This window comes from Amphibalanus amphitrite, unplaced genomic scaffold (genome assembly GCF_019059575.1).
Source record: "Amphibalanus amphitrite isolate SeventyFive unplaced genomic scaffold, NRLGWU_Aamphi_draft 000076F_arrow, whole genome shotgun sequence".
Classification (NCBI taxonomy): Eukaryota; Metazoa; Arthropoda; class Thecostraca; order Balanomorpha; family Balanidae; genus Amphibalanus; species Amphibalanus amphitrite.
The window spans coordinates 1,084,536-1,101,759 of record NW_024881572.1 but is presented as its reverse complement, the minus strand read 5'-3'; the positions used below and the strand labels follow the sequence as shown (position 1 = coordinate 1,101,759).

The following is a 17,224-nucleotide window of genomic DNA, read 5'->3' as shown; positions in this document are numbered from 1 at the left end:
TGCCTCACAGGGTGTGAAACCTCCCGGCCGCGCCGGGAGACGCACCTGAGTGGTAGAAATCGCCGGAAACGTGACAGAGGACAGGACGCGTCATTATCATAGCAGGAAACGATGGGATACGATGACTTTACTTTTTGTGAAATCGAGATCGTTAGGTAATCACTGTAGGAAATAAAGCAGACATCCTAGATGAAGAGACATATAAGTAAGTATGTAAGCGTAAGAGAAGTATTGAATTGACCCATGCCCATGTCACGTCCCGTTTTCAGCGTTCGGACGGACGGTGGCGGCCGAGGATGTCAGCCAGGTGCTGGCCACATCCGCACTCGTCACCGGCATAGCCACCAAGGTCATGAACAACGGGGTGCCCGTCCTGGTAGCAGGTGAGTTAGCACTCGAATATTGGAGCCGGCCGTCTGAAAACAATGCAGCTGGTAATTATGTTCTTGTATTTTGGTTGGGACATTACATCTATCTAGGAATTGCATTTTAGTTAAGCAATGTAATTATTACATCAAGGTTCTGAGGCTCAAACATCTTTCAGCGAGATGTTCATTGTCAAGCATGATTATTGCTCAATGCTCATTGCTAATTCTTTACACACAATTATAACGCATCCAAATGAAAATTTATACGGGCTAGAGAAATAACGGTTGGCTGTGAACTTAGAAAAAGTAAACAACAATAAGCGCTGATAATGTTATGTAATAACCAGCCTGTCAGCACGAGAATCGAACGTGTCGTACTCGTATGCTAATTTAATCAATTATATTGAAGTGTATCGGGATTAACAATGATCAGCCGTTACATAACACACCCATTCAGGATTTCCCCCAGCTGTGTTGTACGGGTCACACCCGGGCCACGGGGGCCGCAGTTACAGTTTCTCTCCCAGGATCTCTCCTCTCTGCGTGATGGATGGCGTGGGCGATAATTTCTGCTATTCTCGCCATCAATTCCGGCTACGGGTGTGTCCGACGTCACGAGAGGCTCGCCTCTCACATCAGTCTTAATTCAATCAGTGGAGCCATTTTGGCACGGCCACGGCGAGCGACTGAGGAGCAGGCCAAATTGGCGCTCAGTGCAAAACGGACCCCACGCACGCTCCCAGTAATCAATTATCTGATATGGTGGTTTGCATGAGCGGTGTGTCGGAATTCACCACCTCCTGATCTGTAGGTACTTGGCTGGGCTGGAGTCTCAAAAACTTATTGATAGTGACTTGGAGTTTGAGATAGCACGCTAACCAATACGCCTCCTCTCCTCTCCGCTTGTGGTTCAGATTGATCTTCGCGATCTGACCTGCATTCACCAGTGACCCGACCTGACCTGACCTGTGTCCTGTTTCCAGGGGGCGGCGTGCCGCCGGAGCAGGTGGTCAGTAACGGCCAGGTGGTGTTCAACTCGGGCACGCTGACCCTGCCGCCGGTGTCGCTCAGTGACGTGGTGTCGCTGATGCCCAGCTCTGAGACCGACCCCGAGGTAAGGCATTCCTCCCCGCCAGCCACTTCTCACCTTCTTTCGAGGTGAACCTCTTCCAGCTGCAGGCACTCACTGAACACACACACACACACACACACACACACACACACACACACACACACACACACACACACACACACACACACACACACACACACACACACACACACACACACACACACACACACACACACACACACACACGGCTTGCAGCCGTCACACCATTTCTCCGCATTTATAGCACTAATAAGGGTCACTTTTGGTAAAAGTTGACCGAAAATAACCAATTGCAGCTGAAAGTGTTAAGAGCATAAACTTTATTGAAAAGCAGTATTTATTCTAATATTTTTGTTCTGTTATGTCCATGTTTTTAGAAATAAAAGATGAAAAGATGGTCTTAGTGCGAGCCTAACGTGTAGGTCAGTCGCGGCCATGGGCGGGACAGGGCCCGGAGAAACCTGACTGACGGGTACGGGGGCGGCCCGGTCGAGACAGAACCGCTCCGCTGCGACAGTAGCAGCGCCAAAGGTTCGGTTCGAGAGGAGACCGGACCGGCACCGTGGCCTATATTGGCACCAACCAGTCCAATAACTACTTGAGCCGGATCTCGACTAGAGAGACGAACGGTCCGGTAGTGCAGCCAATATTGGCACCGTTTGGAACGCTATTGACTCCATGTTTGAAACGGGAGCTCAGTGGTGTCAGCGCTGAGCGCCGAAGGGCGGCAATGACAGGTGGCGTTACTACTTGGGGATTCTATTTTCGCCTTCGAATATCGGGTATAATGCAAAACATTATCTACATTTAGTATCAAGCGAAGCATCTTTGTTTAACGCCCTTTAGTGCTCGCCGAAGAACTCATATACCTAGGAATTAATTCCGATAAGGAAATTAAAACGAACAGGGATCTAGATGGCTTGCTGTACGCATTTATAATTATGCAAGACACCTATGAGATGCACTTTCGGCTGATAACATCAAATGATGCCATTCGATTCCAACGCGCACCACAAACTGCAATGTTACCTGGCCGATAACATAAAGACTGCAAATGAAACTCTGAACTGAGCAGAAGCAATGGGAGACTGCAAAAGTGAGTTGGTCAGTAACACCAGGAGACGGCAGTAGTGAATTGGACCGTAACACCAGGAGACTGCAGTAGTGAATCGGTCAGTAGCACTAGGAGACTGCAGTTGTCAGTTGGCCAGTAACACCAGGAGACTGCAGCTCTGAGTTAACCAGTAACATCAAGAGACTTGTGAGACTGCTAGTTTTGGTAGCCGACCTCCTGCTAACTCCATGTAGCTCGCCACTAACATACACTGATATCGCCAAGCCCTTTCTCCCCTAGCAGCTTACAATACACTAGCTCACTTGACGCTAACCCCAGTGCAGTGCTACCCTGACCTCAGCTAATCTAACCTTGCTAACCCACTTCTCTCGCTAAGCCAAGTGTTTCGCTAACCCATTTCTCTATCTAACCCCGGCCTTCCCGCGCTGACCGCCGACGGCGGCCCTTTTGCAGCCGCGGCTGGCGGTCTCGATGCTAACTAAAACCTATCTGAGCACGGTGACGCTGCTGTCGGCGCGCCGGGCCGCTGCTGGCCACCTGGTGACAGACACGCGGCGCAGCATTCTGCAGGCACTGGTGGTGACCGAACCGGCCAGCGGGCGCCGGGTCAGCGCGCGGCCGCAGGTGAGGTCAGCGCGCAGCCGGTCAGCGCGGCCACATGCACCGCAGGGTAGATTCGAACCTGCTGGGTCAGATCAGAGGGTGCAGAGTCGCACGGAGCATGGAATAGGTGAGAGGAGACCACAGACTGCTGTGTTGGTGATGGGTTCCCTTAGAGGGCAATGGAACTAACTGGTAAAGGTGACGGGTGCCTTTGGAGAAAATAAAACTTCTCTTCTGGTATTGAATCTCTTCTGAGGAGAAACACTCCAGCTACACTAATTGATAGGATTTCATTTATCCGGTCTGAAAGACGGCCTGCCATTCGACGTCACAGCATCATTACTTTGGGCCCGATACGGAACTCGGGTAATTGATTGGCTCGGCCGCCATTTCCATATTGATTTCGGCCCGTCGGCGGCGGTTGGAGAACGAGGTCGGGTGACGCCGCTCGAGGTCAGAGGTCAACGGAGACGGCCGGATCCTGGATGACGTCACAGACGAACGGAATGCACCGTCCGAAGATGGTCCGACTGCTTTTGACAGTCTGCCTGAGCCCCTGACCGGCCGCCCGGTCGGTCGGTCGGCCGGTCTGTCGGCCGGTCGATCAGTCGGTCATGTGGCGGCTGTACTGACCGGTCGACGCCAATCGGGGCTCGGTAGTCGACTGACACCATTTCGGGCCGGCGCATTGCGTCGGAACAGGTCTGGGAACCGGCCCCGGACCGAACGCCATGAGACTCCCACAATAGACACGCGCAGCGGCGCACCGAATCACAACTCAGGCGAGCGTGAGCCGTACGCACGCATCCATTCAAACATCTTCATTCAGCCCGTGCTTACCAAACTCCAAACAAAGTAAAAATTAAAGCACTGTTTAACGTTTTTATTCAGCCTGTGCTTACGAAACACCAAACAAAGTAAAAAATACACTGTTTACGGACACAAATGCCGTCATTATTTTACAGCAGGATCCAGATACACGAACCTTGTAAAATAATGAAATTGTCACGATAGGTTTTATGAGGACTGAGCTGCAGAGCTAGCCGTGTAATTCACTAGCTGTCACAGAGCCGACCGGGATAAAGAGTTCGACCAGTTCCTCGACCTGGAGCCTCTGCGGAACCCAGTGGCCGATAAACCCGGTCATTGTTTGTACTACCGGTCACAGAGAGCTAGCAGAAGCGGTCACTTGTCCAAAGTTCTCTGCGCCAGCAAAAAAAAATGCTGCTTTAGTTCTAAGCCCTTTATCGGTTGAAGGTGGAGATGATTGAGCAGGTCCTCGTGATTGACAATCAGACAATTAGTGATAGGTAATGAAGTGGTTCGCCTACATTTTACGATAATCCTCTGGCTGCCCTAAAATGAACGGTAGCTCGCCAGTGCCGACTTGTTGCGAGACTCGATGATGTCGCCAGCCTCAATTGAGTGGTCTAGGGGAAATGCATGACAACATAACGATAATTTTTCCAGAATCCAGTCATACCTATATTAACTTGCACAAGCACTTGTTCACGACGTCGCAGGTCTGAAGTGCACCTTTGTATACCTAAAACCACAACATTCACTCAAAGCACAGCACATGCACCTCACAGGTACTCTGTGATGTTGTTACGCCTTATGCTGTTTTGTCATATCATATGCCATGAACATATTCTCTCGTCTCAATGTTCCCCCAACAGCAGCTTATTTCAAATTCAGGTGGTGTGCACACTGCACACAGAGGTAGCCGCAGCGTTTTCTCACGCCACCACTCCGCGCTCCGTTTCAGCTGGGCACCCGCGGCACGTCCGGCTTCGACCAGCGCTTCTACCGGACGCAGACGTACTACACGACCTTCACCTACCTGGTGCGCCGCGGCGGCCAGGCCGGGGTCACCACCTCGCGAGAGACCGTCTCCAACGTGGTCACTGTGCCGGCCACAGCCGCCGCCCGACCGCAGTCCACGCGCTTCGAGACGGCTACATACTTCACCACGTTCACCTACTTCACCACCACAACGCGGGGAGCGCAGGAGCAGGTCACCTCCTCGCAGGAGGTGGTGACGCGCGTGGTGGTGACGGAGGCGCCGGCCACCGCCCCGCAGCAGGTCACCAAGACCTACCTGTCAACGGTGACTCTGTTCGACACGGCGTTCATATCGGGCACCCAGGTGCTCCGCAGTCGCAGCACCAGCGTCATCACGCAGCTGGACGTGGGGCCGCCGGCTGAAGAGGCGGCTGTGCGCCCGTCCACGGTCCGGCCGCCGATCCAGGCCACGGCCGCGCCGTCCCCACTGGCTCCTGTCCGGCCGCCGCCCGCCGTCGACCCGAGTCTGCCGCCAGTCGGCGAACAGGACGAGATCCACGTGGTGGCCACCAAGACCTACTACACGACCAGCACGTTCTACACCACCCTGCTGGAGGGCAGCGCCACCGTGGTGCGCACCAGGACTGAGGTCACGTCCCGCGTCCAGACGGAGAAGGTGACCACCCGCCTGGCGGCCTCCCATCTCAGTTCCCTGCGGGGATCGCTCACGAGGACTGTCTCGCCGGCGGTCGCGCTCACCCGCACCCCGACCCTCGGCCAGGCTGCTGCGCTGTCCACTGAGAACAGGCCGAGCCAGGCGCAGGCCACGGAAACGAAACCAACCTCGACGCTACTGTCGGGGGACTTGGAGACCGCCGGGCCAGCGGCAGGACAGGGACAGAGTGGGTTCCAGATTCCGGAGCCAGCGTCCGTGGTTGAGAGTTCGGTCCTGACTCCAGTCGAGAACGTCGACCAAACCCAGGAGCAGAGTTCTACGGACCCAGTGACCGCAAACGCTGAGCTGACATCTACAACATCTTCGGATGACGCCGGGTCAGCCAACAAGCCGACGACCGCCGCGACTGCATCTCCAGCCGCTCAGGAAACCATCGTATTTGTCGAGACCGCTTCGCCTGCCGCCGGAGGCAGCGGCAGCTCGCCTTCGAGCTCCAGCACGGCAGCTCTGACTGTCAGCACCACGCCAGCGCCCGGCAGCCCCAGCACCACCAGCAAGCCACCGGCAGAGGCGCTCGGTAATCTGGCCGGCAGTCTGCTGAGCCTGAGCGGCCTGGGCGCGGCCGGACTGAGCGGCATCAACATCGGCTCCATGGTGGACACGGCCGCCGGCCTGTTCCGCAACGTGCTGCCGCTGGCGGTGCGGCGCGACGGCTCGGCCGGTGTGCCGCCGGAGCCCGTGCGGCCGCCGCCCGCCGTCCAGGTGCAGCAGAGGAACCCGGCCTTCATCCCGGTCGGCGGGCTGGCCAACAGTCTGCGCCGTGAGCAGCAGCTGGCCACCGCCGAACCTGCAGGGCTGGGCGGGCCCAGCGGACCGGTACTGGCTGTGCGCGGCCCAGACGGGCAGGTGATCCCCATCAGGGGAGTGCCCAGCACCGGCCGCCGCCCACCGCAGCGCTCCGGCGTACCGGCGCGCCGCCAGGACCGGCCGCGCCGTCCAGGCCCGCTTCGCCGGCCTCCGGGACCCAACGGGCGACCGCTGCGGCCGGCCAACCGCCGCAAGCAGCCGCCACCGCCAAACGGGTTCATTGCCGTGTTCCCCAACGGCCAGGAGCCGTCGCGCGGCCAGCCGGAGGAGAACTTCCTGCAGCTGGAGCGGATCGAGGACCGGCCCGGCCAGCCGTTCCAGTTCCAGCTGCCGCACCAGCTCGGCCCGGCCGCCGGCTCCACCCGCGTCCACGTGTCCATCACCACCGGCGCAGAGACGCAGTTCGTCCGACCGACAGCTGTCGACGGCCGGCCGCCGTTCTCGGCGCCCCAGCCGCAGCCGGTGGTCGTCGTCGGTGCGACGCTGGCTTCGGAGTTTGACGCCAACCGGAGGGTCGATCAGTCGTCTCCAGACTCGGGCAGTCAGCCGACCTATGTCGAGGCGGAGCTCGGTGGAAACACAGGAGGCTTCAGCAACGAGCTGACCGGCCAGGGTTTCACCGGGCAGCAGGAGTTCCTCGGAGGCGGTTTCGCCGACCAGCAGGGCCTTGATGACCAGGAGTACGCGGCCAGCGTACAGGGTCCGTTCGGCACCGGCCAGCTGACGTTCTTCGACAGCTCGGACGGCGGGTTCCAACCGGACTCGGAGCGACGCAGGCCACTGGTCCGACCACCGGTACCGGTGCCGAACCAAGTCCTCTGGCCGCCCAGGAGCACCTCCACGCTGCACACCACCGCCTCGCTGGAGGGCGACAACAGGATCGTTGGCACCAACGTGTTCGCCGACGTGGTGCCCATCACCACCCGGCCGGCGGTGATCCAGTTCCAGCCGAACCCCAACAGACCGCGCCGACCGCCGCCAGTCCGCCCGGCCCCGTCCGCCCCGGCATTGACCCCACAGGTCACCCGAGGACCCGAGTTCACACGGCCGCCGGCCCCGGCATCCGCTCCGGCTCCAGCCCCTGCTCCGGTTCCGGTCCGGAATCGGATTCCTAACCAGGCGACCCTTGAGGTTCCTGTGCCGATCTCCGGTCAGGTTCCTGTTCCGGTGTCGATTGTGATCCCCGCAAGGAATCCGGTTCAGTCAGGAGGAATCTTCAACAGGCCTAACACGGAGTCCGTCATCCGAGTAACAACTGAGGAAGCCATAACGGAGACGTCGCCATCAGAGGCACCGGAGATAGGCGCTCCCCAGGAGCCCCGTCCCGACGTGGGAGGTGACGACCTGGAGCTCTCTGCTTCCACCGAAAGGGGCCAGACCGCCAAGAAGCCTCAGCAGACCTCGGGTTCCATCTCCGGCGACGAGGAGAACAACAAGATCAACTTCATCGTCACATCGAGCTTCGAGTCGTCGACGGCCACTCCGACTACCACCGGCACTCCGAGCCTGGCGTCCACCCGCCAGCCCATCCGGCTCGCTGACAGGATCCGGCAGACCCTGCTGGCCTCTCTGAGCAGCGCAGCTGCCGCCTCCGCCTCGGCCTCCTCAGCGTCCTCCTTCTCTCCCTCCTTCCCGTCTTCCACCGACCTCGGCAGTGACGCGGGATCGTCCGTCCGCATCGGTTCCACCACGGCCATCCTGGGCCCGGACGTGCGCACCCTGCGGCCCGACACTCGGACGACCAGCCGCCACCACAGCTCGGAGACGGTGATCAGGGGCGAGTCGACCGTGTTCGGCGGCCTGTTCACCCGGCCGGCGCTGCCTTCGGAGAGCGTGCACGACATCACGGAGATCGTCAACGGGCCCGGCCACCAGCCGGTGACCAAGTACATCACCCGGACCGAGCAGTTCACCCGCACCGTCACCGCCACCAAGACCGACATCCGGTTCGAGGTAAGATCCCAGCGTTAGACCTATATTAGCAGTCAGTGTCCGCTGATTGGACAGCAGGGGAAGTCATTCTTAGTATTTTGTGCCATTTGCTGGCAATAGTCGAACTACGAAAGATTGTCGTTGGTTTCCTTCCTGAAGGTGGAGCTCCAGAAAGTCATTGATCTAAATAATCAATCTTTTGCATTGCGAATATGAATAAACGAATAAAAAGTGCGCAGTGCAGTGCGTATTCAACTGTTCGAGACAGCCTCGCTCACCTTAGCATCCCTTTCTGACGCAGACCCCTTTCATCACCCTCAGGGCAGTGCGGTGGTAACCAGCACCAAGGTGATCACCAGCACCCTGCCGCCCATCACCATCGTCTCCACCGTCATCGGCACGTCCACGCAGATTCACACCCTCAACACGGCCACTCCGACTCGGGTGGAGCCTCTGCGGACCGCCAACACCTCCACCCGCCAGCCCCCGACGCCATCCACCCCGCCACCACCTCCGCCGCCACCCCGCCGGCCTGAGCCGACCACGAACCGGGAGCGAGAGCGGGAGAGAGACAGGGTATCCGTGGCGGGCGTCCTGCTGGCGGACTCGATCGACCTCGATGGCGCCCAGCAGGGCATCACTGACGACAACGAGGTCAACCGTGTGGTGATCAGCCCCGGCGCCGGCCAGCACCTGGTCGTCGAACAGGCCGAGGCGGTGGCCACGCGCTGCCAGAGACCCTGCCTCGAGGCCATCTTCGAGACCTGTCGGCCCATCGGCGGAGTGTACCAGTGCGCCTGCAGACCTGGCTTCGCTCGCGCTCGGGAGCAAGACCCCTGTGAACGTGAGTCGCGCTCTGGGACATTTGTATTCTCAGTCTAATGAAATTGATGCCACATTACGTGATATATGAGGTTTATTTATCACTTTGGTTGTGATTTTCGACTGCACACCATGAATGTTTAGTATTTCTATCCATTGCTACCTCTCACACCCAGTACCAGCCATTTCTGACGTCTTCACCCTCCCGTTTCCAGCCACGCTGACGTACCGCCTGCAAGTGCTGCTGGACCGTGTGAACGACATCCCGCTGTCGTTCCGGCCCCAGTTCGCCGACCGCTCTTCGGCCGAGTACGAACAACTGGCGCGCATCACCGAGCGCGGCCTCCAGGAGGCGCTCATCGACACCGAGCTGGGAGACCGGCTGCACACGACCAAACTGATGGGCTTCGTGGAGACCGAGGCGGCCGGCGCGCCCGGCCTGCCACGCACCCGCCCGCCGCCCAGCCTGGACGGCCTGCTGGCAGAGCTGATGGTTCAGGTGAGGACCGGACGATGGTGAGCTAGAAGTCTCAGTAAGAGGCGTGCGGTATGGTGAACGGGTGAACACACCCTCATGTCCCAGTGGGAAATGGAGAATGTACCCGTCTGGTTCACAATCGGTCGCTGTCAGTACTGGGGTTGGAAGCGTAGCGGTTGCGTCAGCCTGCATGGGAAGTTCCCGATGTCTTTCGCCACTCGCGTCTGTGTTGTCAGTGGCTCAGTTCACATATAAATCATTTCAAATGTGAGCGAACTGTCAACAAATAAATCGCCTCAAATAAAAATGAACTGTCAGGACGCTCGCATCAGCCGATTGCCTGGAAAAGTGTTTGGATATACTTCTTGCAAAGCATGTCGACGACCACTGAGACTAGGCCAACATGACCCCACCTGACCTGACCTGACGCCTGCTCCCCAGGTGTCTGAGCGGGAGAGCGACTCCCTGGACCGGAGCTCCCTGCGGCACACGCTGGCGGAGGCGCTGCGCAGCACCAACTACTCGATGGGCGGCCAGCAGCTGGTCGTGTCACAGCACAGCGACGCCATCACCGCTCTCGGTGAGTGCTACAGACAAACAGGAGTCCCCGGTGAGGTATACGGCGTTCAGTCCGAGTTTTGTCAATACCTGTCGCAATTCACTGATCGCATCCGCTTAGTAGTAGAGGGATGTCAGATTGCAAAGGAAAGCGGACCGGCTTAGTCGTGCCGATGCTCAATAGTTATTTAACGAGATTTCCTCGCATAGCAGACACAAGTTCCAAGATGTCCGAGAGGTCACAGCCGTGTGTTCTTCGCTCACTCGTTGACTCCCCCTGCAGACTTTGACGAGTGCCAGGACGGCGACTACAACGACTGTCACGAGCAGGCCTTCTGCTACAACCTGGCCGGCACGTTCACCTGCAGCTGTAGGGACGGCATGGTCGACCTCAACGTCAACGACGCGCCCGGCAGGGCCTGCTCCAGTGAGTGCTGACTCAGCTGACTTTTCGAGCTCAAGGGCGGCAGTCTCGGTTCACTATTCTGGCCAGTGTGCGTTGATAAAGAGGGTCTTTGGTCACCTAGCATCTCCTAAAAGCGTAACTAGAATACTGTCGAACCTCCTGCTCTTTGATCGTCGACTGCTTAACCTGCCCCTTTTCCCGCCCCTTTTCAACCCTTCTTTCCCGTGTCTTCCACAGCCGAGTCGGCCGGCTGCAAGGAGTGCAGCTACAGCGGCGAGTGTTACGCCCAGGACGGCGGCGGCACCGGCTGCCGCTGCCACCGCTGGTACGCCGGCACTCGGTGCCAGATCAACCTGCGCGTGCTGCTGATCGCGCTGGTCACCGTCGGCGCCGTGCTGGCGCTGATGCTGTGCGCCTGCTGCTTCCTCTGCTGCCGCCGCCGCCGCGGACGGAGCCACGTCGCGCCGCCACTCGGTAGGTTCGATGCGTAAAGGAGGGGGCCGGATGAAGTGTTAGGTATACACCTTGATGCTGCGTATCCCATTGATTCAGATCACCTTGCTGATGTACGAATATGGAGACCAATGCGTAACATGGGCTGTGATGACGAGGAGATATTCTAGCAGCTAGCCCCGAACCTCGTATAGGCATCACCAACAGCGACTAAAAGCTTATATGAATTTCCTCCACGGACGTGGTTCCTGTAAACGAGGAGAATGTGGGTGTGCCATGCTCTTTTCTCGCTGACGTTCGTCCCTCTTTTGCAGTATTCACGGGTCCGGCTGGCTTCCTGCGACACCGCGGCACCGACCTCGGCAACCCGGTCCTCGACCGGAGGGCGATGCTGGACAGCAGCAGCGACACCAGCGCCACCAGTCCGCCGCGGATGGTACGCAAGCTGATAACTCACACTCACACCACCACCGATCGTAGGGCGCTGCGAGCGCCAGATATACTGCGCTCAGCTTTCAACTAATGCCTTTATAAAATATTGTGTGGTGTTTTTGCTTTCCATCTTGACGATATGCTTCCATCGATTTGAAATATGAGCGAAACAAGCCTGAATTACAACTTAACGTGTTGTTTCGACAGCTGGGCGCTCCGCCACCGGTCAATAAGAGGCCGGCACCAGTGCCTCCCGCCTCTGTGGCGGGCCGCAGCCGCCGGTCAGGCCGCACCAACGCCAGCTTCCAGGAGGAACGCAGCCTGGCGAGCACGGCCATCCGACCGGCTGTGTTCATCCCGCGCGCCAAGCACCGTCACCCGCAGCCGCGGCCGGCCAGCGCCGCCTCGTCGGCGGTGCGGGTCGGCCCAGACGGCGGCGCCGACCTGCGAGCCAGCCAGGTGAGCCGGCCGACCGGACCGGGGAGGGCCGAGAAGCAGCACTGGAGGGACAGGGGTGATAGGTAGCCGAGCCCGCATTGTTTTAGAATTGTGGACGTGGAGTGACCGCTCTGCTTTTGAAGATTTATTTCTTGCAGAGACGCTCAATAGAGAAACCGCATTCATGTTGTTGGCCTTCGGTGCCTTCAGCCCCCGATAAACCTTTTGCTCGCCATTTGACCCACCGGCTTCCCACTAACGCCCTGCCACTCTGTGTCGACAGTCACGTCTGATGAGCGTGCTGGAGCCGGCCGGTCGCGGTCGCATGCGGCCCCGCGCGGGGACCTTCACGGCGCCCCAGCGCAGCGCGCGCAGCGTCAGCGGGGGCCGCCGACCGCGGCGGGAGGAGGCCGTCAGCCACCATCCGACCGGGCGCAGTCGCAGCTCAGACAGCCTCAGTCTGAGGGCCGAGTCCATCGGCGGGGACGCCGACTACAGAGCCCACTCCTTCTTCAGGGAGAGGTCAGTACAGGGCGCGAACAGACGGGAAAAAGTAGGAGGGACGGGAGGAGCGTTTGGGTAGGTAGAGGACGCAGTGTCGTGGGAGAATGTTCATTGTAAGCGCTTCGATCTTAGGTGCTAAACTGACGGCGTTACTTTAGTCAAACTTCTGAAAGAATGCGCGTTCATGCCTGAGAGATCAGCTCAAGAGGGACACAGTGTCTGCTTTGGGATTTTAGGCCGATTGGAAGTGGAACACGGGCTGTCATATGCCATTAAGACTGACCTATGTCGACACGCGATCAGGCTGTGACTCGTCGCATAAATTGGTAAAATATGACAACTACTCTTGGATGACAAATGCATCCAAGGCCGGGCATATTGGCCTGATCTACATATTTTCCAGTTTAATAAGTACCTACTTGGGTGGAAGCGTAGATCTATTATCGCAAATTCGCAAGTTGAGTCCCAAATTCGGTCACATGGAAGGTATGCACTATGCAATACATGCCGTAAAATGTGGGTGTTCGTAGAATGACACTTGTGCTACCAGCCAAGGAAAAGTTCCCACTTTGGTAATTGGGACGTCCACTGACAAATGGTTACATTGTGCGGCAAGGCCGTTATCGGATCAGTCTGTGACACGGCCCCCGCTCGTTCCGTTCCAGGACAATGTCGGAGGCACGCTCGTACGACGAGACGACGATCCGGCCGAGTGTGCGCAGTGTGCGCGGCTACGGCACCCAGCGCAGCCGGCGCAGCTCCCTGGCCGGCAGCTCACAGATGCTCACATACGTACGTAGCACAACTTCATTTCATTTATTCATACACCACCAGCGGGCAGTACCTCAATGACAAACGAAGTCAATAGTTAAAAATGGACAAAAACACCGCAAACAAAACAAAGTACAATGAACGGCAAATAAAATGAAAAAGTTAATGCAATAACGTTAACAATCGAAACAACAGTAGCTTCTGTCACGTAAACTGGGCACTAAAAGCAAACCGCGAAAAAGGGACACGTGCCAAACTTTCCCGGCCACCCTACCCTGCGAACTAGCATGCCGATGCTCGCGACTTTGAATGGCTTTGTCATATCAAACTTCAAGCTGAGGACGTGAATAAGTCAGAAGTGATTGTATGATAATCGCATGACGGGCGCACGGTTTTCCCTTGGCTATCCTTTCCTGTGTCCTTGGAGCCAATCGAACCCGTCGTCGGTGCATCAGCCTATATCGCGGAACACCAGGAAATATTGGTGTCTGAGGCGCCCCGACCGACCCGTCCCCGGAACAGATGTGTGCTCTATTCCGCCATCACGTGCCAGTTGGTGACTGAGCGTCCGACTTTTCAGGAACATCATACAATGGCCGAACGGGACGCGGCGTCCACATTCGTGATGCCGGAGACCCAGCTCTTCCGGCCTCAGGCGGTACGTCCAGTGACCACTAGCACAGTGCACTAATTTGTTCTTATGCCGTTGATCGGTTTTTAAGGATTGAACTTACTTAAGCTAATGACATTGCTGTGAAAAATATGCGGAAAGCGATCCTTCTTACATAGCCATGGCATTGGGCACTTTCTAGAGCCATGAAGCTTCGCATGCTAATCGTCTTCTGACGCTCTATGTAGGTATGCATAAGGCTGGGAACGCCAATGCAACCGGGAACCGACCGGGCAAGTGGCATGCAAGTCGTTATAAAAAGGAGTCAATCTCCAATGGCTTAATAACTGTCCTTTGTTTGTTTTATTCGGACCACTTGTTTATTCAATGTTAATTTGAAAAGACTGGTCACCATCACTGTTTGACCATGTTTGCAGGTGCACGATCCATTGTTTTAGCGGTGATTCAGCTTAATTGTTCGATTCACCCAGCAAATGTGTCACCACCATACCAAATGTGTCAGTGAGCGATGATGCATGCCTTTTCCAAGGAAAGTTTCGACGTACTGTTCAGTCTTACACAAAGACCAGCCTGCACGCCCGCCCCTGGAGCGCCCCCGTCTGACCGGTGCTGTCTGTCCCACAGGACTCGGACGCGCTCTCCGAGTTCAGTGTGGTCGACGACTTCCCTCAGATCCACGGACGGCGCAGCTCTCGCGCGGCGTCGGCCGCCGGCAGCCGACGGGGCCCGCGGTGAGGCCGCCGAGACCCGCCGACCTCGTAGTGACCCGCCGCGCCGGCGCGGCGCGGACGCCGAGTGAACTATTTATTGGTGCGCGCCGCGCGGCGGCCGACGGGCGGTCGGCCGGGCCGCGGTGGGTGCGGCCCCGGCCACCCGCCGTCGTCCGATCACATCACACACAGGGAGGGAGACGCCGCTCCCAGTCGCTTTAAGTTGTTATTCGTTATTCCTTGTGCTGCCGGGTGCCGTCTTCGGGTGCCGTCGGTACCCAGCCACTCGTATGTGTGAGAGGTACTTGCTCAAGAGTTCTGCCCTCTTCTCCGTAGTGAATCGAGCCGTGGAGAGTAGATGCAGAGTTGCGCGTAGTGAGTGATATTGGTCGTTTTGTACATACCTCCACAGTCAGAGGGCCTGTGTTGTTTTGTTCGTGAGCAGACGGTGCTATCCAGGGTGTGTGCTCGGAAAAGTGAAGATATTGTGATTGTGCCAAACTAAGTTTGTGCTCTACCTATGCTAGAACAGGACGCGAAACAGACACCTGACTTGTGTACATAGAACTCGACAGCCGCTGACACGAGATGGGCCGTATGAACGCCCCTCACAGGGAATTTCCAGTAGGTGGTGGGATCAAATCGAAAATGTGATGCGCCAGAAATAATATTTTTATGTGCATGAGAGATCATTCGTGAAATATATGTTTATAATATAATTCCATTCTTTATTTTCGAAGAAGGAAAGAATGAAGGACATGAGCCGGCAATAAGTGGAACAAATCAACAACCTCTATGTCAATAAATGCACACATAAAAACGACAGCGTAAACCTAAGGTTGGTTATTGTTCCATAAATGAAAGCCGTCCCAAATGCCTTGCCTACGCTTTACCAGCCTCGCACCCAAGAAAAAATTTAAAATGCAGGTTGGCAACAACTTCAACACCAAAGCAGGTCAAACAACACCAAACAACGTCAATAGCATGCTAACAATTCATTTTTTATAGGGTAGGTGAAAGTTCTGGTCACTATTAAATTGATAAATAAATAAATCAAACCTAAAATTTTGACAAATTTTGACGCTCTTGGATGAATAGACTTGTACCTCGTGAACTAAAATAGCTAATACATCCCTGAAAATAGCAAGTGAATGCCTTTCAACGCTCTTTTACAAGCATAACTAGTCTAACTTTTGACCCACGTTTAACGGTTTGAATTGAACTTCATAGGGCAGCATCCCACTAGACTTACACACTGCGGAAAATGATTTTTTTTTGTAATACCGAACATTTCACACAAAGCCGGCAGCTCATTTTCTCTAGCAGCATCGTGACTCCATGTTAGTCTTTGGGACATTGCAGCCTGAACTCGATTCGATCATCCTTGAAGATCCCTTACGAGCTCGTTGTATCAAAACTAACCATTTTTGCAAGCTCTTCGTCGCCAAAATTCACTTCCACGTTCAAGTAAGGTACAAAAGAACAACTGCCTCCATTTATATGAGCGACATATATGTCGCTTTACCGTATACGGTAAACCTAACTCTTAAAACGGAAACCAAGCACAGTCCATACACAGGAAACTTTGGGCACATCAGCATTGGCTGTAAAACACTAGCCAACTTCCCTGCCGCATATCCGGGATGCGATCACAATGCACGGATGCTCCGATCAGGCAGGAAATGACAGCGAACACTCTGGTACTGCTAGTCGACAATGGCGGCTGATTTACACCTGGGACCGGCAGTCGCACGGCGATATACGGAATGGAATGGGCCAGGGCGGGCCGGACGGACGGGTCCGGGGCGCAACCCGTAGGAGTTGGCGCGAGGAGTTGGCGTAGGAGTTGGTCCTGGCGCGAGATAGACACGAGATCCGGGTGCAGGACAGACGGACCCGGGCTGGGGCGTCGAACAGATGAGCCCGGAGCGGACAGGTACGGACAGCGATATTAGTCACCCATCGACGAGCATCCACCCGGCCCAGCCGCCGCGCCGGTCCCGGCACGCCACACGGGTGCCGCCGTCGGCAGGCACGGGCGTCTCCGTCTGATGACTCACCCAGCTGCACGGTATCAGACGCTGATTCAGCTGCCAAACACAGCTAAACTGATGGGCTGGAAATACCAGTAATGCGCGCTTATTAGAAAGCGTTTCAGCATCGCCAGAATTGCTTTTTTCAGGCGTGTTTTGTTGGCTTTATCAGCAGTGCCATCATGAGCAGTCAGCGCAATACGCTTTTTGGAATATGGCGCATGTGTGTTAACGTATGTTGACGTGCTCCGAATGATTCTGGAGCAATTATGTCCTAAGAACCTACAATTCGTCGAGGACCAGAACAGTGGAAATGACAAAGCTTTTTAGTTCCGTGATAAACGTCTAAAAAGATAGCTTCTCAAAGAGCTTACTATTTAATGATAAAATATGCATACGTAGATCGTATAATATCGACGATAAGTTATCGATATTACAAATGTTAAGCTATCCTTGCGTAGGTATACGGCTGTTACAACAAAAATGATAAACAGATACAGCATCAAAGCATCATCATAAAAGTACATAAGTTTGGTGGCAAAGTTTTTACATAACTATATCTTAAGTCCCC

The 17,224-nt window shown here is 56.1% G+C and overlaps 1 protein-coding gene across 1 annotated transcript in view; it reads left to right on the top strand.

The window, feature by feature from the left end:
• The window catches only part of LOC122379351 (mucin-17-like), a 62,185-nt gene extending 46,846 nt beyond the window's left edge, over positions 1 to 15,339 (top strand). Inside the window, exons 6-19 of the mRNA XM_043361486.1 lie at positions 270 to 383; positions 1,352 to 1,482; positions 4,926 to 8,438; positions 8,739 to 9,261; positions 9,455 to 9,738; positions 10,159 to 10,297; positions 10,559 to 10,702; positions 10,919 to 11,155; positions 11,449 to 11,570; positions 11,774 to 12,025; positions 12,288 to 12,526; positions 13,174 to 13,300; positions 13,860 to 13,937; positions 14,535 to 15,339. Coding sequence (XP_043217421.1) covers positions 270 to 383; positions 1,352 to 1,482; positions 4,926 to 8,438; positions 8,739 to 9,261; positions 9,455 to 9,738; positions 10,159 to 10,297; positions 10,559 to 10,702; positions 10,919 to 11,155; positions 11,449 to 11,570; positions 11,774 to 12,025; positions 12,288 to 12,526; positions 13,174 to 13,300; positions 13,860 to 13,937; positions 14,535 to 14,645 — 6,014 coding nt within the window. The 3' untranslated portion in view covers positions 14,646 to 15,339. The remainder of the gene's footprint in view (positions 1 to 269; positions 384 to 1,351; positions 1,483 to 4,925; positions 8,439 to 8,738; positions 9,262 to 9,454; positions 9,739 to 10,158; positions 10,298 to 10,558; positions 10,703 to 10,918; positions 11,156 to 11,448; positions 11,571 to 11,773; positions 12,026 to 12,287; positions 12,527 to 13,173; positions 13,301 to 13,859; positions 13,938 to 14,534) is intronic.
• Positions 15,340 to 17,224: the final 1,885 nt, after the last annotated feature.